The 25,122-nt window shown below is 38.7% G+C and overlaps 2 protein-coding genes and 1 long non-coding RNA gene across 7 annotated transcripts; 2 read left to right on the top strand and 1 right to left on the bottom strand.

The window, feature by feature from the left end:
- The first annotated feature begins 1,217 nt into the window (after positions 1-1,217).
- LOC147051952 (metalloreductase STEAP4-like) lies at positions 1,218-8,438 on the top strand. The gene is made up of 9 exons (XM_085918192.1): positions 1,218-1,454; positions 1,536-1,643; positions 2,004-2,074; positions 2,658-2,742; positions 4,818-5,096; positions 5,162-5,256; positions 5,339-5,492; positions 5,570-5,740; positions 7,558-8,438. The coding sequence occupies exons 1-9, from the start codon at positions 1,218-1,220 to the stop codon at positions 7,816-7,818; spliced, it is 1,461 nt and encodes a 486-aa protein (XP_085774318.1). The 3' UTR covers positions 7,819-8,438.
- A 1,504-nt stretch (positions 8,439-9,942) lies between these two features.
- LOC147051951 (metalloreductase STEAP4-like) lies at positions 9,943-17,421 on the bottom strand. The gene is made up of 10 exons (XM_085918191.1): positions 17,033-17,421; positions 16,470-16,577; positions 15,532-15,602; positions 15,381-15,468; positions 13,919-14,197; positions 13,741-13,835; positions 13,560-13,670; positions 12,892-12,934; positions 12,639-12,803; positions 9,943-10,941 (listed from the first exon to the last, which is right to left on the bottom strand). Exons 1-10 carry the CDS (start codon positions 17,237-17,239, stop codon positions 10,690-10,692), a joined length of 1,419 nt encoding a protein of 472 aa, XP_085774317.1. The 5' UTR covers positions 17,240-17,421; the 3' UTR covers positions 9,943-10,689.
- Positions 15,554-24,180, top strand: LOC147051950 (uncharacterized). 5 transcript variants are annotated; one of them, XR_015066909.1, is made up of 5 exons: positions 15,555-15,674; positions 16,443-16,914; positions 17,003-17,518; positions 20,093-20,221; positions 22,692-24,180. It is a non-coding gene; the product is annotated as an uncharacterized LOC147051950 (long non-coding RNA). The 5 variants fall into 5 exon arrangements; XR_015066910.1 differs by lacking the exon at positions 22,692-24,180 and adding an exon at positions 20,536-20,635; XR_015066908.1 differs by lacking the exon at positions 22,692-24,180 and adding an exon at positions 20,536-20,609 and having other exon boundaries at positions 20,093-20,255.
- The last annotated feature ends 942 nt before the right edge of the window (positions 24,181-25,122 follow it).

The raw sequence follows: 25,122 nt of genomic DNA, 5'->3' as shown, positions 1-25,122 counted from the left end.
TTCGTTTCTGCACCGCTGCATCTGTGTCGTGTCACAACTTTGCAAATGCGCTCGCCGTGGGGACACGAGTACTAAAATTTGCACAAATTCTTTTTTTTTTTTTTCCTCAGCCGCTTGGGTGGAAGAATGGGTTTTGAAATGATAATGAATCTGCGGGCCAAGATCTCCAACGTGTCAACGTGTCGAGAGTTGAGGAGCGGGTGGGTGGGAATAGAAAAAGGCGGCACTGGAAACCAGAAGAACTTTTTTTTTTTGCAAAATGGGAAAATTGATTTTAGAATGACTTATATTCACATAAAGCACAAGTGACTGTGTAAAAAAGGACCGAAATATATTCACCCTCATGAATTAATGATTTTTTTTTTCAGTGACACAAATGTAGTGTATCATAACAACGTTAAAGTTTTATCATGCGCAATCTACAACCACATTTAAAAAAAAAAAAAACACACACACACCAATCAAATTAAACGTGCAGTTCTTTGACAGGGTCAACGGCGAATATAATTAACCACACGGGAAGATTGTTTTTAAATATGAAAGACTCTGACAGTAGTTTTTAATTAGCCTGTCATTCTTTACGACATCAGGGAATTCTTTCAAGGATGTTCACAAGACCCAGAAATTGTCATTATTTCAAATATATTATGAATGATTAGATTCTCAGAAGCTAATTTGGCTTCCCCGTGTTTAAGAAACTCTCATCATAGATGTTTAGATCTATATTTAATGTTCTTCAATTATATTGCCGGATACAAAAAAGCAAAAATAGCAAATATATTTGACAAATAACAAATATAAACTTGAGTAAAGGGTTGTCCCTTTCATATTTCTCTCCTTATCTTTGCAACAGCATAATTATCCACACAACTTGTTTTGAAGCTCATTAAATAGCCACGATATACCGAGGAGCGTATAAAAGTCAATAACGATGTTTCCATTCCATCTGATTGCCGTTCAAAGTCTGGCGAAATAAAAAACATCCCTCAGTGTCAATTAAAACCAACTTAAACCATTGGAAATGGGAGTGTTGAGTCACACCAAATGAGATAATACATGCTCGCTACAATACACGTGAAGGAGGATGTTGATTAGTGGTGTAATAAACCTTTATCACAACTCGGTGGTCACATGTTGTTGACACCATAAAAACGGGTGAGGCAAGTCCATGTTGCAATATAAAACAACGTAGGGAGATAACCCAATAGTGCTTCAACATGACAGTGACGAGCGGTTTAAGTGAAGATTCCAAAATCGAGAGCGTTTCCCTTCATGCTCTTGGAGGAAGTGGGGCACAAATGGCTTTGCCCCAGGAGCAGGAACCGCCGCTGTGTATTTTTGGGACGGGAGATTTGGGACGCTCCCTGGGCCTGAGAATGCTCCAGACGGGATGGAGGGTCGTATACGGCAGCAGAAGACCTCACAGCTGCGGCCCTTTGCCTCAAGGAGCTCAGGTGAAACTCACCAGGCGCTTAGCGACGACCACCAAGATGGAACGATTGTGATTTACCTCGGCGAATGTTTGTGCCACGCAGGTGATGAGCCATGAGGCGGCAGCCAAGGCAGCTCGACTCATCTTCATTTGTGTTCACAGAGAGCATTACACATTCATGGAGACGCTGGCCCCTTATTTGGAAGGAAAGGTAAATTGATGGTTTGTGTGTGTTATGTAATCATGCCACGCGCATAATATTGATAACATTGACTTAGCAGCTGGATAGCATATTTTACATAAATAATATAAATGATTTGTGCCTCATCTACTGCTTTCAGAATACAGTATATATATATATATATATATATATATATATATATATATATATATATATATATGAATAATAAATCTGAAAAATATTAAAGAAATAAATAAAATAAATGATAAATGATTTGTGCCTCATCTACTGCTTTCAGAATACAGTATATATATATATATATATGAATAATAAATCTGAAAAATATTAAATAAATAAATAAAATAATGAGATTTTTTTTCTCATTCTCAGGTTTTGGTGGATCTCAGTAATAATTTGAAAAAAGACATGTATGCAGAAGCTAACGCTGCCTACTTGCAGAGGTCAGTGTCTATTTTCCTTCTGGCATTCTAATTTTTTTATTTTTTTGGGGGGGTGTTCAGAGTTGAATGTACGGTTATATACTGTAAGCCCACCATTTCTCAAGTATTACGTTAGCCACTGTGGTTTACAGTGATGGTGCCAGTTGTGAGAGCCCGTAGGTGTGCTAGGAATGCTTTTGAATAATGTATTGTGTCTGCCACTGTTTCAAACTATGCCATCTGTTCTGGATTCAAAATTGAATTTCTATATTCAATAAGCTTACACTTACTTTTTCATATTTAATACAGTTTTTTACTAGAAAATCATAAAATCCTCAGGACACTGAACCCACAAAAACTGATATAAACAACTCGAGTATATACTCTATGTGTATTTATTAAAAACATTTCATGTCGGAAATGTCCCGCGAGCCCATTTGAAAAGAAAGGAAAACTTCGACGGGACAGCCCGCCGAGTTTCGATCCAGTCGAAGTGGATTGTCTGTGACATTCACACCCTTTCCAGTTCTATTTTTTTTTCCCCCTTTCTTTTTTTGGTGTTGAAAAAATGTCAGCTATAAAGTCTTTGCTGTGTGTTCTCCAGACTGGTCCCTGGAGCAACTGTGGTGAAAGGTCTTAACACATTGTCGGCCTGGACTCTGCAGAATGGTCTTTTGTCAGGAAAACAGGTGAGTGGGGGTAAGAGAGAAAATCAAGGTCAATTCTATTCAATACATTAACGGCAAGCCCTTGAAACCGAACAAAAAATAAAAAAAAGCTTAGTGTGTTCCAGTCTAATCTGTTTTCATGAAGCCCAAAATTCTCCTATAGCATCTAAGAAGCCAAGAGGAAGAAAACGTCGGATGGTCGCAATGCCTTATTGATTCCATGTACACCGGTGCACGTTATTGATTTTTCCGTCTTTTCGTATCAATGCGAGCAAAAACGAGGGCGCTACTTGTAAAAACACACAAGCTAACACACTTTAGCATGTTACAAAGTTGAAAGACCAGTGTTTATTTCAGCTTTCGCTTCGCAGCTACAAAGGAAAAACACAAACATGTGGGAACCTCTGGAGACCAAACCTGAATCTGCCTCAAATCCTCCGCAACATAAACAAGCTGCATGCACACACACACACACACACACACACACACACACAAACACACACACACACACACACACACATCCACAAATATCCTTGTACTTGCTGATACTACTGCGGTGCTCCATTTTCTTTAAAAAAAAAAAAAAAAAAAGGTAAACTGCAGTATCCTTCCACCGGTGCAACTATAGTTTGAATGAAGACATTATCATGTTTTAGTTTTTGTGATAAATGCAATAAGTGTGTCAAAATGTGAGCATGTATGGGTAGAGTTTTCTTTTGTGTGGTGGGAAGGGGCGTCTGCGGCGTTGTGGGAGTGAACGCAGCACGACTTGTTGAAGCGTCTCACTTCATTTTCTTGAATTTGCATGCAGAATAAGCGTAGCAATAAAACGCATGATGAATTCTGATAGCAAACCGCCTGGATTTGAAACTGATACAACAGCGCCTCTGCTGGTCAGAAGCAAACACTGCAGCCTATTTTTTTTTTCTCAATTGCTATCAACACGATTCATCAATATTCAATTCGCATCATCAAAAGACAATTGTCTAAAGAACAATTATGCATAAGTTGATGACGTGCGTAAGTAATAGCTGCGCGATTGGACATTTATTTATTTTTTTTTGAGCGTGTGTGTGATTGTGTCACATTTATATTCCGATGGAGATTTAGTCTGTCGGCTGTCCCCCGCTGTTACGCCGCAGTAATGTAAGGAGACATGGCTGGCTGCCCGGTCCACTTACACACACCTGGGGGAAAACTGTTCAGTTGACTTGCCTGTCAAACTTGCCTCTCGGCCTCCAACACACACACACACACATCTCCCACTAACACACACACACGTTTGTTTTTAATCACCTTATCACAGGTTTGATAATAAACTCCACCATACAAGATGAGATGCTGCTCTGAGAAAAATGTTCTTTTTTAATTATTAGCCTGAATGAATCGTCATTGTATCCCACTGATAATAATATTTTGGATGTTTTTGAAGATAAAAGAAGAATATTTGGGGGTTGTAATTAGGGATTGGTGTGTAACGATACCAGGTATCGGTGTTGCTACCAGCCTTATTTCAAAATATCGGAACTTGATGCAAGTATTGGGTGCCCTCTTGTTTTGTTTTTTTGGGGAGAAAATCTAATGTAAATCAAAAATATTTGTGGTATCAGTACTTGGTATCGGTATACTCAAGAGCGTGATCATCAATACCACTGGGGAGACAATAGTTATTTGCTTTGAAGGGCAGATTTTTTTTTTTTCCTAAATGTTTTAAAATAGAAAGACACCATTCATTTTAGCCTCTGAATACAATCTGGCTTGTTTTCGTTTTCGCACTTGACGTTCATCACTTTGCACTGTCCCTTCAAATCAATAAAATGAAACAAAATAAAACTGAAGTAATCATCTTATTATTAGTAGCTAACATAAAAAAAACGACTTTGAGTCAGTCTGATCCCTCTTTACAAGTCCAAAACAAAAAAAATGGCAACAATAAATGTTCTGTGTAGATTTAAAAATCAATTTGACTTTATTAAAGACCAAATTGAGTCATTTAAAGCACTCTCGAAGCGGCTTAAAATATTCTTTTCATTGTAACAAAATAACACGCCATTATTACTTTTTTTTTCTCATTCTAAAATCAAATCTCTCGCCAGGTTTACCTTTGCGGCAACAGCGCAGAGGCAAAGCAGGCTGTCGCTGAGGTGGCCACCAAGATGGGGCTAACAATTTTGGACAGGGGCTCTCTGTCCGCTGCTCAAGATCTGGAGGACTTCCCCCTGAGGCTGTTCCCCGAGTGGAAGCTGCCTCTTCAAATTGCTTTGGGCCTCGCCGCTTTCTTCTATTTCTATCTGCTCATCAGAGACGTCATTTACGCTTACGTCGAGCAGAGGAAGGACATCTCCTATAGAATCATGGTGTCCCTGGCCAACAAGGTGAAGACTCGCCTTTTGAGTTCACCGTGATGTGCTTTTTTTTTTTATCTTTGGCCATTTTCCAGGTGTTTCCCATCGTGTCGCTTGTCATGTTGGCGCTGTGCTACCTGCCCGGAGTTGTGGCCGCTTTCTTTCAGCTCTACAGAGGAACTAAGTACAAGTAGGTTATCAAATCATTTGAGGGAAACGACTTTGGACTCGCCACATTGCTTCAAGTTAAATGAGTTTCTCTTGTTTTGTAGGCGATTCCCAAACTGCCTGGATCGTTGGATGCTGTGTAGGAAGCAAATGGGCCTGGTTGCTTTGGGCTTTGCTTTTCTCCACGTCATCTATACATTCATTATTCCTATTCGCTACTCTGTGAGACATAAACTTATCTCCCGTGTGGTGGACGAGGTACGGTAAAATTGACGGTGTGAGAAATTTGTTCCTGGATGTTAAAGTTGTTCTCCCCCAATTCTCTATCGCTTTAGATGAAGAACAACAAAACCACCCCCTTTGATTTTAATTATACAGAAGCATGGGGAACAGACTCGTTCTACGTCCTGGGCATCTTGGGCTTCTTTCTTTACGTTCTACTCGGCCTGACGTCGCTGCCCTCTGTGGGAGGCTCGCTCAGCTGGAGGGAGTTCAGCTTCATTCAGGTCAGAGCACGCTTGCACGTCTTTTTTTATGGTCATAGAGGGAAGGAGTGAGCTGAGGATTTATTTATTTATTTATTTATTTATTTATTTATTTATTTATTTTTAGCAACACATTTAGCCAAACATTTGAAGAAAAAAATATATTTATAGTTACATTATATACATAGTTATATTAGTATACATTGTCAGAAATGACGTTTAAGAATCTAATCTCTTATGGACACACGAAGCAGTAAGATCTAAAGATAACGTACTTTTTTTCCTCGTTTTTTTTTTCCATTATAAAAGACAATGCAGTATCTACTGAAAATAAAACTGATAAGTTTTTTTTTTTTTAGGTGCCTCATTATCATTGTTCTCTTCCTGTGCTTCCTATCAGTAAAATCTCTTTTTAAGGCCTTTTTTTTTATTTTTTTATGATAAAGCGCAATTATTTCCAAGTTTCCATCGGAGTTATTAAAGTGCTGTAAAAGCAATGCGTCACGGGCACTTTCCTCCCAAGTGACTAGTTAAGTAACTCCCTAACACAGGGGCCCACACAATGGATGACTGCTTGCTATGGCTCAGCATTTTAAATGTTAAGATATTCATTAAACTGAATTATGGTAGCAGGTATAAATCCCACGTGAGTAGATTTGCTAATACAGGTCAAGGGTGCGTGTGTGAAAAGGTTGTGCGCACAGATGGACTGATGGGAAAAGATATTTGACGATGGAGGTCAAGATAATTGATCTTTTGAGTAAGGAAGAAAGAGACGACACAACCGAGTCCTATTTGCATAGATTACCGTCGTGATCGCGCTTGTCAACAAGGGAACCCGTCGGATTTTAATATCCATGGCCGCGAAAAGGCTTTGAGGCTCTCACTTGTGATTAAAAATAAAATCCTTTATTATTCTCGTCTGAGGATGCAACTGTACTAGAATCCAGCCGGCGTCGTGTTGGAAATGCTCTCGACTAAGTGATTAACAATAACCAAACAACGGGAAGACACGGGGGTCCCAAATACAATTATTCTGTAACAGCTGTGGAAAAACAAAAGAAACCTTTTGAGAATGTTTTCACTATAAAACTTAATGTGACAATTTCTATTCATGGAGTCACCAGGGGAGTCGTTATATCCATCGACAAAAACACAAATGATGAGCCACATTTGCACTGCGTACATTATTTGTATAAATGAGTGCCTGAGATTTTTGCTCATTGAGTAAAAATGGTTTGCTTCTGAGCTTTTTGCTCCAAAACTCCAGTTCGGCTTAAAATGTTGACATTCAATTTGCTCCTGATTATTTTCTGTATGGGAAATAACACAAGGGTGCTGTAATATTCCGAATTATCATAATAGGGCTGGGTGATACTGGCCAGCCTTATTTCATACTGGTATCAGCCGCCTTCATGGTCATTTTTCAATCAGGAATTTAGAAATATTTAGAATAAATATTACATCTTTCATACCAATTTAAGGAAATTTGCAATATTCAAGGAAAATCCGTACAGCTTTGATTAAAAATGTTTTTTTGAGGGGTGTTATATAATAAACATACTAGTGGTATCGGCACTTGGTATCGGTGACCACATAAGATTTTTCTTTAAATTACCGAACATTGTGTTCAAATAATTCAAAAACATTGCAATGTGAAATTTGGAGATATGTCGGAATACGATTACTGAAAATGTGCAAATACTGACAACAATGTGGTGAAAAGGTTTATCACTTTTATTGATTTTTGTGTAGTGTGCGGCTAAATCAGCACCAGAGTTATTTTTTTGCTAATGACATGCCTTTGTTTTTGTTTTTCCCCCTCTTTTTTTTCCCAGTCCAAATTAGGCCACCTGACACTGTTCATATGCACGGCCCACGGCTACATTTACGGCTGGAATAAATTCCTCCGGCCTTCAACATACAAGTGGTACACACCTCCAGGCTACATGCTGTGTCTGATCGTGCCCTCGGTGGTGCTGGTGCTCAAAATGCTCATCTTGCTACCGTGCGTGGATCGAACTCTCACCCGGATCCGGCAGGGCTGGGAACGGACCCCGAACGTGGAGACGGGCCATGGCAATGCCACCAATTTGTGAACACTGGATTCATCTGAGGTGAACCATCAGGGTTGGAGAACACTGAGGATTTGAGTTATTCTTTTTTTGATGTGCTTGTTGTTCCTCGTTCAACAAAATGTGTCAAAAAGTAGACTTCCATCCCTCGCCGACAAACATTGTTTTGATAAACTGAGGCAATCATTCCCCCCCACCCCCTCCTTCCCAAATGGAGCAGCCCCCAAAGCTGCTTCTTCTCAAATCTTCCTCCCTCTCAAGGGCAACGCAGGCATCAAATTAGAATAAAGTGGTCGCCCCGGTGTAGCGCGCTCCCTCAGCTGGTTTGATTAAACACACTTCAACCAGTCTAAATTGGTGCTACAAGGAGAGACGGGTTTAGCAAACAGAGCGTGAAAACATTTCGCTGTGTTGTGCTTATACGAATCAGTGCGGCTGGAGTTAAGTGTTTTCCAAGTGCTGTCCCCTGTCATCCTTTCTCATCGATGTCATAAATATGTCCGGGCTGCATGTAAGGGAACCTAAAGAACAAATGTGTCGGCTATCTTCCCGTAATCTAGATTACATGGCAGTAAATTATTTTAAAAAATCTGTTATCATGAAGATATCTGTTAATTTTATTTGAGGTCCTAAGCTTGTCGGGTTAGGAGGAGGACTGTCAAACTCATGATGATGTAAATTAGCATCATTGTGAGCAAAAATAAAGAAACAATTCTCAAAATGAAAACGTTATTATTTCATCACGCGTCCCCTTTAAAATCCCAAAAAAATGACAAATTTCTCCTCAGTGTCCTTTTTTTTCTTCTAATTTTTTCCCGATGCCAACTAGATTTAACTGCAAAACATTTTTTTCTCCATTTTTAATATGATGATGATAAATCATTAAATACTAATTAGTTAAAATGAACCCGTGTTCACTGATAAAATACTTTCTAGCAACTCTTATGTGAGTGTCTGGCTAATAAAAAAAAAAAGGCTGATAAGAGCAGACGAGTCGAATCAGCGGGCGATTTGATTGAGCAATTTTCTCTGCGTGGTGTGCTCAGCAGTGACAGCTGGTGGCCAGGTGAGGAGTGACAGGCAAGGGAAGTTAATCGGATAACAGAAGCCTCGGTGGCAAAAACAGCAGCTGTCATGATCAGATTCTCGTTGGCCCTCGAGCAGAACATTTATGCAAAAAAAAAAAAAACTTGGTTATCCAGCATCTAATAGCATTATCTGTTCCCACAATCTGTAATCTCTACGCCCTCGCCCACTCTTGTATTATCCTCACTTTACCAAAGAACTGATGTTGATTTTAGCCTCCTCTGGATTCCGTGTTGGCGTAAGCGTGTGTGCTGAGATTTAAACGAGATTCAAATATTGCCCCGGGAAGCGATGAATCTAGTAATGCACAGAGAAACTGTGAAACAAGCTGGTTTGTGGATTGTAATTTCCACTCGCGTTGAAATTTCACACACCTAGACGACTGCGATACGCATAAACGCGATTATGTCTCGCTAGGAAAAGTAAATAAACTGCTGCATCGTGGGTAAAGATATACATCATGTACTGTCATGAAGAAATCCACTTGAGCTAATCTGTGAAATGTAAAATCCACCCAAAAATATGTTTTCACATTAGTTTTCAGGAGTATAAACACCTGTTTAACAAACTGTTAGCTACTCATAGCTTGCTAACTATGCTACCATGCATTCAAAAGCATACCTTTCTCGTCATTACTGAACTATTCAAAAATATATTTAAAAAAAACATTCACTGTCTCAATTTTCTCTAAAAAATCCTTTATGTTTCCCAAGGTCATCAATATTTCCGTTCATTGCGCTAGTTTGATGGTTGCAAAATGCGTACACCTGCTGTGCATATATATTGAAGTTCTACCACGATAGTTTTGCTTCCCAAGAACCTATTTCGTCTGTACTCTCACAAGTGATATAATATTCCCTGGGGTCTTCGTCTGATGAAGCACTTCACACGCGAAGATGCGATGTAAAAGTCAAAAAAATGCAAGAGGAGAAGAAGTCGGCAATTCTGAGCAAATGTTTCCCAGAGAAAGACTTCAGACAAACTCTGGAGAAGGATCTGATTCTTCTGAGAGGTTTTGGGAGTTCACGGACAGGAGTCACGGGAATATGAAAGACACGGCAATGCAATTCTATAACTGGTGTAGCTTTTAATTGGAAGCATTGGTGGTTCAGTTCCTTTGAGAACGACAAAGACAAAGTCAAATCTGAGAGCGTAAATGTATAGACCTGAATGAAAACAATAGAATGTTATAGTTGTAGGGTATACTGAAAACAAAAGTACAAGTAAAAATAGACTTTGATCTTGCTAACTAAATACTGTATGGCTCAATAGTGAATGTGAGTGCAAGCTATAAACCTCCTGGGATTTCTGGAACAACAACAAAAAAATGCAGTTTATGTACAACTCAGCTCATCAGCTATAGATAATGAACTTTTTATGTGTCTCCATAACAGCTTGGCTATGTCCCAATTTATTCTTGATTTCTTTTCGCCGCAAATCAGAAAAACATTTTGGGGCAAACATGGAATTTTTCATTACCACAGATATTTCCCTAATTATCTTTTTTTCTCTCTGCACTTTGATGACAAATATTTGGAGAGCAATCATAATACACCTCATGACAAAGGTTCAATGACGAGATCGAACATTTGGAATATTTTATACATGACTACAAAACCAAACCAAAGTCTTTAAGTCTAATCTACTTTAAAATTAAATCATAATTTTATTTACACACATATTTCACAACTGAATCCAGACAAAAAAAAAAAACAGTCACCCAAGTGCAATCCGCGGGAATTGGTGGAGGCAAATTAGCCAGAAGCTCAATCTGTTATCAAAGTAATGCCCGTTAATTCCAATCCACGTCTATGTTAGAAGTGTTTTCTCCTCATCACGTTCCTTCCTCTCCCAGCCCCGTCGAATCCGAGTGACGCGCCGGTCCACGCAAGGCAGGAGGAGCAGCAGCTTTAGCCCCAGCACCAGCGAAGGCACCACCAGGCTGAGCATATACCCCGGAGGTGTGTACCACTTGTATGTGGAAGCCCACAAAAACCTGTCCCAGCCGTACAGGTAAGTGTGAAGGGTACACAGGAACAAAGTCACGTGGCCCAGCTTTGACTGGAAAACAAGAATGTGGGTCATCACACACACAGAAGCAGATTTATGGGGTCAATGGGCTACGGTGTTAAACACAAACCTCTTAACCTTTGATTTCTCATCGGTATATTTACTGTACATATAGTAGATACCTTAAATGTTAACACACACACAATGTACTTGTAAATCCAAGCCAGTGACCAAGGATAAGCCGTTGCCTCTAAATTATATTTGATGAATATCATTAACATTTAAACTACGGTTCTAATTTGTGCTGGAGTAAAGAGAAGGGGTGTGGAATGTGAAGATGAGCTTCACATGACCCAGTTACATTTATGAATGCTAGTGAGGCGGATTATATTTTACATTGATCAAAGTTGGAAAAGGCCAAATAGCTCGGAATAAATAAAATTTGAAAAAAGCCTCAAAGTGTTGTTTTGGAATGCTAATGAAAGTTTTACTTTCTAAAACTAACTTTGTTTTTTTCTTCTAATTCTTAGCTTACTGACAGAAGTCATTAGTATGGACTACAAGTTCTGTCCTACAAGTTCTTGCAAGTTCAATAGTTTCTCTAATTTTCCACATCATGAGAACCTCAGCCCGAATAGCATGTATACTAATAGTATCAATTATATGTGTCAATATAGATGTTTTTTTTTTTGTTTTTTTTTAGCCACGCTGTAAAATAACAGCATCAGGCAAATTCAAACTGCAGACCAACTGCCCCATTTTAAATGATTTTCAGCATGGTTGCATTTGGTGAATCATCAGGCTTGTTGTGGCTCGCAGTTTTCCAAGGTGCAGATCCAAGCTGGCTCATGTAGCATTACACTAAATCGTTCTAACCGACTCTTATTTCATCCTCGGTGACTGCCAATTCTGTTGGCTGCAGAAAGATATGAAACATATTGTCTGCTTCACTTTTTATAAGTCACTGCAAATTTAAGAGGAGCAATGCCTCAATGGCACTTCATAAGGTAAGTGGTTGCCTGAAAGGCCCGACTGTCTGTCAACCGATCAAGCTTTTCCAAATTTCAGGCGGAGAGCTTTTTGTACGGAAATTGTGGTACAAAGTGACAAATATCAGAAAACCATCAGAAGAGAGCCATGATGGCAAGAGTAGATTACAATCTACTAATAATCGATTACTACTCTAAAGCATCAATAAATAAATACATTGATAATAAATAAAAATAAATAAATGAATAATATTAATGAGGTTGTAAAAATATATACAATTCAAATGAGTTATGAAAGATTTTCTAATTAAAAAAATCACAAATTGGAACCATATTAATTTGACACATATTTCCATTCGTTCATTCGTGAGTCAATGCGTGTCTAATGAAATGACACACGTTAGCCTTTAAGACCTGTTTGATTCATGAGGAAAGCTTCCAACTGAACTCACGTTGGACTGGCAGACGCATAATATGAGATTATGTTGATACACACAAACACACACACACACACATATGCAGGCACAAACAGTTGCATAATGAGAAGTCTGTTGGGGAGCTGCTGAGCGAAGTAACAGCTTGAGTTTGGTCGGAAAAAAATCCACAGACATATTCCTCCAGTTATGACTGCCAATGTTTAAGGTAAACAAGACGCAGGGATTTTGCCCCCACGCTCGCACAGCACCAGTACACATGCTCCACACTGGACCTCTGTATTGAGAGTCAACAAATATTCAAATGTACACGCTAAGTGACTACCTGTACAAAGTTGAATTCTCTCCAGCTGAGCGCGTTGCTAACGGAAGGCAAGGATGTAATTCCCAGCAGAAGGTACAAGGCAAATCCCAGAATGCCTACAGAGAAGTAGGAGTCAGTCCTCCAGGCCACGGTTGTATCAAATTTAATCGTTTGGTTCTCCTTGATCTAAATAAGAAAAAGCACAAGCTGAGAGAAAGAAAAAAAAAAAATCTGATGATGCTTCTCACAACCAGGCTTCAAAAATATATCTTACCTGTGTGATAACGTATTCCCATCCCTTGAATCTTACATAGTATCTGTCAATTTGAAAAATAATGAATTATTTCTTATTCCCACAAATAAGTGATATTTTGAAGCACTATCAAAAGCTTCATAGATATTAGAGGAATTATTTATTTTAAACTCAAAAGTGGATTTAGGTAGTAGTCAGACACTTGATAATTTTAAACACTGGGCGACTGCAACTGAAATAGGCAGTAAACATTTCATTAAATGAATAAAGGCCATTTTTAAATAATATAATCATTTAACAGTAAAATAAAATATTTTTTTTGTAAATAATAATTGATTATGGATAAAATGGTTTCTTTGCAAATATATATCACGGTTATCGGGGCTTCATCGCTTACATAATATTTTGATTAAATCTGCATTATTATTATTTTTTAAACATATAAGGAATTTAAAAACGAATTAGTAAAAGTATTTGTATTTTTATTCAAGTTTTAGATCTGGTCTCGGCAGTATCGCTATTTCATTATTGATCCGCACATCACTAGTTTGTAATACACATTTTTTTCATTTCTATTATTATAGATTATTACAGCTACCTGAGTCATTATTTATAAATGTTTTGATTTCTTTTCTTTTTTGAGGACACTGTTAAAAAGGGCCATCATGATAATATTAACGACAAAGCACCTTATGGGTATGACCAGCGTGTAGAGCACATGTAGAAAGGCGAAGGCGAGCGCCAACAGTCCCAGCTGCTTCCTACACAGCATCCAGCGGTCCAGCCAATTAGGGAAGCGCCTGAAAGACCCATACACATGTAACAGTACGGTCCAATTTTGGAACAATAATCATTTCAATCCTGTCTTACTTGTACTTGGTCCCTCTGTAGAGCTGAAGAAAGCCAGCCATGACACCAGGCAAGTAGCACAACGATAACATGATGAGTGACACAATTGGAAACACCTAAAGGATAAGCCATGCACGCAACCACACATCAGTTTTGCACTCGAAAGCTCCATCTTAAAAAAATAAGTAAAAAAGTAGACCTTGTTGGCCAATGACACCATGATTCTGAAGGAGATGTCTTTGCCCTGAACCACATAAGCGTAAACGACATCTCTGATGAGCACGTAGAAGAAGAAAAAGGCGGTAAGGCCGATGGCAATTTGGAGTGAAAGCTTCCACTCGGGGAAGAGCTGCAGGGGGAAGTCCTCCAGCTCCTGGGCTGACGACAGAGACCCCCTGTCCAAAACTGTCAAGCCCATCTTGGTGGCCACCTCGGAGACAGCCTGCTTGGCCTCTGCGCTGTTGCCGCACAAGTAGACCTATGATGTCACAATTGACAATGATAATCAAAGAAAAATATATATAATCCTATCAAAATAAAACCTCTTTTAAGAATGACAAATACAATTTGAACATTTAAATTTAATTTAAATATAAAAAAGTGATTTTCAAAATCGCATTTTTCATAAATGAGGTTTTCATAATTAAAGCAATAACATAAAATGTAACTATAATATAATCTAAACTATACTCATTGTAAAATTTATAGATAGAGTTAGGTTCAGCAACAGGTGGGTTGCTATTTTTTTTTTGTTCTGAAACGTCCTAGCTATAAATTAAAAACAATAAAGAAAATTTAAAGCGGTAGTCTTCTTCCACACTGTGTAAAGTTGAAATTAATAATGATTATGTCATTATTAAACAAAAATAATAGTACCACAAGAAAATATTTGGAACATAATGTTTTTTTTTTCTCATTATTAGTGATTTGTTTTGTTGCTAGCTTTGTTCTTGTTGTCCCTAATGTGTGCTTTGTACAATAATATAATGTTTAATTATGATCCTGTTTCCTTTTCGAACTTAACATAAATTCATTGATACATCTTCAAGGATTTGTTGAAGAAAGCCAATTAATGAACAGCAATCGGCCCAATGCTACTCCAAATATTTGAACAAACACACACACGCTTATGCACACATACACACTCGCATATGTGCTTTGCGCTCCTCTGGGAGAGTTCAAACGGATTAATATGAAACAAAAATAAAATAGCCACATATGCTGCAGTTTTGGAGTACAGAGGGATAAAGCCAAACGTGTGATGGGACACTTAGATCCAAGAGTGACTTTGAGTTAATTGATTCAAGGATACATCAGACATGGCTCTGGTAGAAAAAAAAACACAAGGCCGACTCGTCAAATTTGGCCGCCGTCGCACGGAATTAGTTTGATCCGAGCTTCAAAATGAGTTAATAATATAATTTGGACTGAGATTCTTTCCATTATTTTTAACTTGTTGGTCAGCACCCCACTGTGGGAACACATCAGACATTTGCCAAAGGCTTGTAGCTCTGCAAAACCAGTGGAATGACTGAATAAATCAATACGGTTAACATTTTAAAACATCTGAAAAATGTGGAGGAATATTGATTCCTTTCAACTTGCTGTGAAATACCGCTTTGAAAATTTCAGATGGTGTTTTTTTTTTTTTTTTTTTTTACCTGTCTACAAGCGTCAGCGGGTCCATTCTGAATAGCCCAGGCAGACAAGGTGTTAAAAGCTTTCACCACGTGAGATCCAGGAAGTAGTCTGTAAAGTAAATATTGTTGATGATTGCTGAACTTATGAATGAAAGATTCAGGTGGCGCTCACTTCTGCAGATATGCAGCGTTGGCCTCCGGATACAGATTCTGCTCAGGGTTGTTGCTGACATCCACCAGCACCTGTGGACCAAAAGTGAGAGAGGAAAGTTAGCAAATAGATGTCAGACTGCGCGCAAGAAAAAATATCATGAGGTAACAACTATTAGGAAAATAGCACAGAATCATGAGATTGCTTCTTAGTACTACCAGTTTTTCGGTTTTATTTTTATTTATTTTTTATAATGAGTTGATTTTAGTATGTAAGCCCTACAAAACTACACAAATGAAATATAGCTTCTTTTTCATTTTTTTTTTTAAATATTTATTTATTTATTAATTTTTACCTGGTATCAGTACCAGCCTTAATTCCAGGTATCGGTACTGGTGACGGCAGTCCATACTGATATGGGTCATGTGACCATTCTATGATCAGGAACTAGAAATTTCAGATTACGAGAATAGAAACACGCCATTCGTCTCTTGTAAAAAAAAAAAAGAAAATAAATAATAATAATAATAATAAAATGATATGTTGGGATGCATACAGTAGGTCTTTAAAAAATTCTGGTACTGTTTTAGGAGAAAATTTTATGTATAAAAAAGGACTTGTAGTATCGGTACTTAGTATCGGTATCGTGACTACTCAAGAATTGAGCACTGTTATCACTCTGATAAAAAAAAAAAATAGTCGTATTGAATGTCCTTAATCTTTTTAAACTTAACCCGCACTCTTCTCTTTGGATTTCAAAATATATCTTGAGAATTTTAATGGAAAAAATATAATTTTTGCCTTTACTTCAGTAGCTGTATTCACTAAAAGCCTTTTGTAAAAGGGCATCTGACAATTCATGTATGTATTATTCCAGGAAGAATAACGGATGTATTTTCTTCTGTAATGGTGTTTCTCTTTCTTTTTCAAAGCAGACACACATTAGTCACGATAAATACCTTCCCCTTCAGTTGTGAGGTGAGTTTCTCCATGAAGCCATAATGTTCCCTGTGTACACATACGAAAATCACGTTGGCCGACTGGGCCGCGTCTGCATAGCTCATCACCTACAACACACAATCAAGATCATCTCTGAAGAACTTCTTGTACAGGTCACATGATCCAGAACCTCTGCAATGCCATGGTAAGCTAAAAAAAAGTTGACTCATTTATTTTTCTACATATTTGATTACACAACATCAAATTTAAAATGTGACCTCATTTCTTTTTCATGTTGATTTTAAAATGCTATTTTGTGTTTAGCATCAATGTCACATTTTTTTGTAACTCCTCTTCGGTTCAACAACCATTTGTCAACACCGGGACGAAAACAAAATACTCTTGAAGCAGGAGACAGGCAGACAAACAGTGATTTTATCAGCGACCTTCAACTCAACTGATAAGGTTTCACTTTTATGTTTGTTTGTTTTGTTTTTCCCCGCCTACGAGACAGGGCATAATTTCAACTCACTTTTTTTTTTTTTAACTCCAGAACCAACACGCTGCTCACGAACCACATTACCTGAGCTCCTTGAGGCGCGGGGCCGCAGCCGTGGGGTCTGCGGCTCCCGTACGTGACCTTGTAGCCCGTCTGCAGCAGGCGTTGGCCCAGAGAGCGTCCCATGTCTCCCGTCCCAAAAACGCACAAGGGCTCTTGGTCCGAGATGACCTCTGCTCCTCCTCCCAGAGGATGCAGAGACATGTTCACTAGCTTCACCTCTTTTGACATTGACCCAGCGTGTATAAATTCTGATCAAGTCCGAGGTGAGCTTTTAAAGCTAAAGTAAACAAAATTCTCCTCCAAAAAATCTTTTTTCCTCTGGATGGGGACAAAAAAAAATCAGATCTATCCGTGGTGTCTGTGAAAGTCTTCTTCTACCACATCACACTGTGGACTTTTTTTTGGTGGAGAAGTATTTGTATTTGTTTTTCTCCCCCCCCTCCCTCCCATTTCAGGACGGGCTATGGGTGGAAGTCTTTGCCAACAGGGACATTCAGAGGCAAAAAGGTGGGAGGTTTCAAATTGCTTCTGGGAAACCAAAAATTCTCCGAACTTTGTATTCTGGAATTTTCATGTTTTGCGAAATCACAAAAAAAAAAAAGATTTCACTCTGGGGTTTTGAACTTGCCTCATATCGGCAAATCCCCAAAAGCAGGTCATCCTGAACCTTAGCAAACTAGTATAACATGCACAGTAACTGGAATGCTCCCAACCCCCTCTTCTCAGTGATCACACACACACACACACACACACACACACACACACACACACACACACACACACACACATAAACACGACTATTTTACCACATGTGGGCAAACACTTCAGTAGCAGAGGCCAAGCAAATCCTCCCTAAATGAATACTTTTCACTTTAAACCCCAAATTTGCAGATTAATTAGAATTTTTATATTTGCCCCCTTAATAGATGATGTTCTTACACTCAACGTTGAATATGGCCTTTTTTATTTCCCAAGCGGTTCAAAAGTGTTTTAGAGTTAAGGTGAAAGGCTGACCTTGTGACCTGTCCAACACTGTAATTACTCCCTCCGTTCTGCTGCCGCTTTAGCAAAGGTGTGCATTGGCATGTGTGTGTGTGTGTGTGGATTGAAATTATTGCTGATGTGCTTTCCTGCACTGCAATTAGCCTGGGACCTGAACAGCAATTAACTGGCTATTAAGCAAGAAAAATTTATTCATATATTACACCTCCTGCACAAATGAATGGAAACAACCAGAGGAAAAATAGAATGACCATGTATTGATGTATATTAAAATTGGTGTCTCATAAAATATTAAAATAAATCAATGCTACCAAATCTGCTCATGAAAACATGTATCAGTTGGAACATTGGTTCTAAACATCAAATATTTGAAAAAAAAAAAAAGCAAAGTTCAAATATTGCATCAGTCATTTAGAGCAAACAACAGCTAAATGGAATGTCCTTGTTGCCATGTAATTATCACGTTGCTTTGTGGTTATTTTCCTAGACCAGCTTCTCACTTGTGTGGTTCAAATTGTCTTGTTGTTGTACCCCCCTCTCAAGTTAAGTTCAAAGATCAGCAAAGCACAAAGACGAACTTCAGTCGTTTTTTTAGTCCCCCTCGAAACGATCCTCAAATGGATTTCTGGTGATTAAAAACAAAAGTGAAAGGAAGCAGTCATTGTTTAAAATGTGATTGGGAAAAAAAAAAAAATGTGGTGACACTTGTTACCATGGCAACGAGGTCATCAAATGACGTTTGGTAATATGCTGAAAAAAAAAAATACTGTGAGGTGCAATGATGAAAAGTTCTCCATGATGCCAGGCCTAACAGGGCACATGTTCCAGAGATAAATGTGCTATCAAATACATGGAAAATTCTAGTAATTATTCATTGGAGAGCATAGGCAGAGCTTTTAAATATTCATAGACTACAATGAAATAATGTGCAGCAGAGTATGATTTGATGTCAAAAAGAAAGAGAGGGGGGGCGGGGGTTGTTGTGCTGCATTCCGGATAATCGTCAAGTCAGGAATGTCAGGCCTCAAACCACGAGAAATGCAATGTGGAAGCTTAAAGGTCCAATAACATTCGCATTTGGGAACAGTTGTCTTGCATGAGGAATAATGGATATGGAAATAAGCAATTCCAAAATCAAGCTGGACATGGAACATTTTTTTATAACCATGCTAGCACTGTATTAGAAAACATTGTAGATATCATCTAACAGTCTCTCAAGTGTAGTAATAAAAATAAATAAATAAATAAATAAATACATAAATACATAAATAAAAATGAAATAAAAAATAACTGCTGTACATGTAAAAGTTTGAGTTTGAATGGCACCCAAATAAATAAAGAAATACTTCACCCAGGGTGGATCTTAGCTGACGCACTACAGAGTTTCAAACTCTGATTTTTGTTTTTTCTACAACTTCAAGGGGACACATAATAGAATATTGACATTTTAATTGCTTGGTGGCTCTCTCTGGAATGCAAGCCTGCCCATCTAGCGTGAAATTCAACACCCAAGTAAATCTTTTTCTTGGTTGCCTATTCAGAAGGCGTCTGAACTGCCAGTAAGCCATTCTGAATTTTCATGCAACGGCCGGAGAAGCACCGTCATGTCAAAGTCCACCAGAAATTGAGACAGGGAGGGGATTGACAGAATGGACATATCGTGAAGAGTGGACATTTTGACTAAAATGCTGTGTTGCTATTCTCTTTGCATTATTTACTAAAAACCTAAAGTAGAGCTGGATATGGACAAAAATCTGTATCTCAATATGTTCTTTTTTTTTTTTTTTTACTAAAAATTAAATGCAATTATTTTCTCAGATGTTTCTTTTATTTTATGTAGACCCGTGATCAAATTAAAAAAATATATTTAGAAAATTAAATGAACAACAAATATTCAAATGTTAAATAAATATTACTGAAAATATTTTATCATCTCTTGATTTGGTTTTGATTCAATTCATAATTTCCAGTTTTGTCTGTGCATTTTTCACATATTTCTACCTCCAAGTGTTTCTCTATTGCTCTGTTTTTCAAAATGCACCATCACAAATCTTACATGCTTCTTCCACTTTGTTACAGTGGATTAGTGGTTCTTCGATGAGACCGAGCAGGAGACCCAGCACCGCAGGGAGAAAACAAAGATAAAGCTGACCCTGAGCCTTAAGTGACAGCCATATCTGCTTCTTGTGTCAACGTCATCTTCTGAAGGTTGGATTTCACGTGCAAAATCTTTTGACCCAAAGTAGGTGTATAAAAACACGGCCTCTTTTCACACTTCATTTGTTCTAAAAATGTGAATGTAGTGAGAGGGAGGGAAATGGGGGCTCTTTTCTTGTTGAGTGCTTTAAATGGATTACAGAAGAAAATAAAGTCCAGCTGGCACCTTGGCAGCACATGATATCCTCGACTTTGTTGGCTTTGGACAAGCTTTGAGAACAGTGTTGCAATCTGTGCTTTCCCGACAGGAAGGAAGCATGCTACTGTTCAACTTAACCCTCCCCTCCCCTCCTCTCCCCTTGCAGTATATCACCGTGATGCTTTTTAAAGCTTTACAGTGAAATCTTCTGACTGACCCCCACTGCGACGCTACTCAATGAGTGGGCTATAAAGTTAATGGCTCAGGTACAATCTATCCTTAGAAGACACCTCCAGCCAGCCACACACACACGAGCACACACGCAGAGACACACAAATCGCAACTCCGACTGTAAAAGTGGAGCATCGAGAAATTAGATTTCAGTCTTACATGGGTTCTGCTCCAAGCGGCTGTAAAACTGAACCTATTAGAGCACCACGTTGGATATTGATCTTTTTATTTTTCAAAATCCATTTCCATTACACAAATTTATTTATCTATTTGTTTATCCACATTGATGGATATTTATTTATTTATTTATTTATTTATTTATTTATCCACATTGATGGATATTTATTTATTCATTTGTTTGTATTTTTATTTTTTTATTTTTTTATTTATTGGGGTGGCTATGCTACTTTAACATACACAATGCAACAAACCTACAACAACAGTCACTGGGGTATTCTGCAGGAACAATAACTTTTATTGGAGTCCAGTTGGGGACTTTTGTTCTTGTTCTTAATTACAATCCAATTCTTCCATGAGACCTCAGAAGCGTTTTCACGGGATGGCACGGATGACGACAACCCCGTTTGAATTGTGTGATTTTTGTTGAAATTCTAAACACTAAATTCCAATGTCAAGGGCTTTCCATTCGAGGTTACGCCGCCACGAAGAGAAAAGCATGCTGTGGTGTTTCAGAAATGAGATAAAGCAAGCAGTAATGATCCTCATGATCGTGGTAATGAGACTTAATGGGAGTTAATGGGGTTACACTGATCAGGAGAGTAGGGAGACCCCAGGTTAATACAGCTACTAACAGGACAGAGACAGAGAGGAGCCAAACACACACACACACACACACACACACACACCCATAGCAGAGACTTTTTACTGATATTATTACAGTATGTAAAAAATGAAAAATAATCAGTTTCAGGAATTATACATGAGCCTTTTCCGGCGATCCTCTCTTTTGAAGTTCTTGTCCTAAACTACAGTTAGCCGTGCGAGTGAGCATAGTGTGTTACTTTGTGTGTGTTTGAAAAGCGCACTCTTTCAAGTCTTGCATGCTTAGCGACGCTTAATGAGATCATCGGGAGTTTTACCTGTTTGATGAAATATATTTTTTGATAAGAAAGGGAAAACCGGAAGCCGGGTCATAGAGAGGTTGATAAGAGCGAGAAAGGAAGACTGGATCAGGGCATGTAGACTGCACACATGTAAGATACACACATGGTTGTGTGAGTGTGTGTGTGTGTTGTGTAGAGGTGATGGATAGAGGTGACCTGCAGAAAATAAAGAAGCTTTATTGACGGGAGGCATCGCAGTGAAAAACAGGGAGCAGCCCCACAAGTGACACAGAGTAGACGGGTGCATTCATTTTTAATGGAGAGGAAAAGTCAGCTTGAGCGACGGATAGTTACTTGAAAAGTTTTTGTGTTTGGCGTGTTGCATTTGAATGCGCGTTTTGTAGTGGAATAGTGTTTGGGTTATAGTTATTCTCACTCCTCCTTTTTAGGTATAAAAATAATTGAGGAATAAGCGGCTCCACTGTATACTGTACACCACCTTCAGAAAATAAAACACAAACTGGAATTATTATTTTTTTTACCACCAATTAAAAGACTAGAAGAGCCAAACTTTAATTTATCTGAGTAACTATAAAATGGTTTGCCGAATCTGTTCACGTACCTAATTACAGAAGGGTGTGCACACTTTTGCAACCACATGATTTCAGGTATTTATTTTTATTTTCCCTAGTACCGTATAATGATTTTTCTTTTACCTTTTTTTTTCTTCTTTCAATTGAGTTGCATTTATGTTCTCTTTCTGCTTTTTCCAGACAATTCCATTGACAAAAACATGTTCCAATTGGGGAGAAGGTGTGAGGGGGGGGGCCCATTAACAACAATCAGTAGTTCCTCACAGAAGAATCCTCTTGTTCGGTTCCCAGCAGGATCTAACGTCGTTTGTCTGACCACCGACCGGCTAGGATTTTATTTCAGAAGTGATGTGACCATAAAGCTGAACAAGAGCGATGTTTTCTCCTCTCGCTCTCTCTGGCCGTCTTGTTCTTATCGCTATTTCTCTCTCCAGATTGGAGCGCTTTCATCCAATTCCCACAAGCGAGGAGACGCACAACACTGGGAGGGAGAAAGGCACAAAAAGCTAAGTTAGACAACTACACACATGCTTACACACCAATAGGTGGATGAAACGACACACACACTGGAGCACACACGCTTTTGTGTATATACAGACACAGAAGGCCTTATTTCCAGATGCTGTCAGCGGGAGGGCTGGAGCTGGAGGAAGCACAGGATGAATTCTCCTCTGCCTCATTCCATCAAAGTGCCGTGACACCCCTATTTACCGCCTCCATCCATCTCCGCAATGACTGTCTACAACCTCGGTCTGCGTGTGTGTGAGAGCGAGGGGGGGGGGGGGGGTTGATGTTGCGCCCTTTTGCTGCTCCAACACGGCGGTCTTAAGGAAGAATGTCTGTGTTTAACTCCAATCACTTCCGCCAAGTCCCATCAGACAAAGTGAGGAAGTTACTCGACTCAAGTTTAAACTGGTGTTGAAGCTCAACTTCAGCAAGAAAGTCTTTTTTTTTTCCATTGATTCCCCCATTAGATGGCCGCTTTTTTTTTTTGCTTCTCATACTGCAGGACATTGCGCTGGCTTTTCTTCCCAGCGTTTTTCATCTCTGTCCAATTCCCCGACCTCATTTTGTCTCGGAGAGAAATAGTTGATTTGGCACACACGCAGCCTCTCTTACACCGCTGTCCTTCTGCTCCCCGAAGGCTGCGGTCATGCATTTTCTGCTTCAAATTATTACTTTTTTTTTTTTGGGGTGTTTGTTATCACCGGCCACCTCTGATCCATGACTGGAGGAATAGAAGGAGAGCACAGTGAATGGAATGAAATGGATATTAGCAGCAGCGGCCTGCTTAGTGGAGCTTGGCAACAGTACTTCTCAAACCATTACTTGTGCTGCTTCTTTTTTTTTTTTTTTTTCAACCACAACTTTAGTTGAATTTACATGAAATAAAACTATCGGGTACAATATTACAACCTTGCAAGTGTGATGAGATCCAATACAAGATTATTTTAATTTTTAATATCAAACCGTTGTTAAAAACCTGAATTAATAAATTACTAACTAACCCCAACCCTAGGCCCAACCCTCGCCCTCACCTCAGCTTTGGGGAGGTGTCTGTTTTTTTTTATTTTTCCATGATAAAATATTTTAGGCTCCACTGGGATTTAAATTCAGGTCACTGGGGTGAGAGTCCAGAGCACTAACCACTACACTATGGAAGGTTCGTATATAGTTTCACAGAGCAGCTCACAAGCGACTGGTATAGACCATAAATGGAATCAGGCTGTTAACGTGACTTTTTTTTTTTTTCCCATTCAATTCCACTGCCTACTTAATTATGTCTCATGCCACGAGGAGGCAGGATGCTTGTTTAAATTGCTCAGCCGGGTGAGAAAACGACAAGCTGCATTCCGAAGCGCCGACGACTTACATAACAACAGTATGTTCCACTTTGTTCCAAATGTTATTTAATATGTTTTTTAATATGACCGCTGCATATGTTTGGTAGCAGAATAATGTAAGCTGCTTTTTTATTCCCTGCATCAAGTAAATGTTGTGATTCCAAACTAGAAACAGCAACCATATTAAAATGTCCAAACTTTCAACTTCACTCCCAGACAAATGAATGTGGCACCAACAAACACCCCCCCCCCCCCTATGCTTGAGACTAACATTTATCTTCTACAATAAAAAAAAAACCCAAGCCAAGAATTCCCAAAGGCCAAGATGAAGTTGTGCTCCCACTAAATCTGTGAAGTTGCTTGCTTGCAGCAACATCAGAAAAAAACGGGAAAAAAAAAACACACTCAATAAAAGTTTAGATGACTAGCCTCTTAAAAACGTCCAAATGTAATGGACTTGCTTGAAATTTGCAATTTAATCACATTGATTTGCAGAAATGAGCTGGTTGAAGTTTTAACTGGATTTTTTTTTTTTCTCTCCTCTGACTTGGCTTTGTTGGCTTATTCCATCATAAATTCAGTTTGAGGCAAATCAGTACTGCTTAAGCAGCAATCCTCGTCTTATGTCATCACGAGTCGTGACAGGATATACGGCTGTAGTCCCTGTGCGCTTCTTTTTGGGTTCACATTGTTGAAAAACTAACATGGATTCTATTTTCGACCCAAAAGAGGCAATCTGCCACATCAAAAAACACTTACTGGACATTTTTTTGACCAAAATTGCTTAAAGGGTTTGCCCCGCATAATGTTCAAGGCTGATTAGCCATTTTCGGATGCGATAATTAGCCTATGCGATGTCAAGATTTCTCAGTGGCTCCGCACAGACTATTTGGTCTGACATCTATTAAACGGCATTAAATTGTCTTGAAGTGCTTATTCGTTATGCCACTTGAACATAATTCATATTAAAAAAATGCAACATGCTGTATGGAGGGAAAAAATGGAGAATTGCGAGTGGTAA

Source organism: Syngnathus leptorhynchus, chromosome 8, assembly GCF_054491065.1.
Source record: "Syngnathus leptorhynchus isolate UIUO chromosome 8, UIUO_Slep, whole genome shotgun sequence".
Classification (NCBI taxonomy): Eukaryota; Metazoa; Chordata; class Actinopteri; order Syngnathiformes; family Syngnathidae; genus Syngnathus; species Syngnathus leptorhynchus.
Note: the sequence above shows the minus strand (reverse complement) of the source record. Positions and strands in the feature narration are given on the sequence as shown.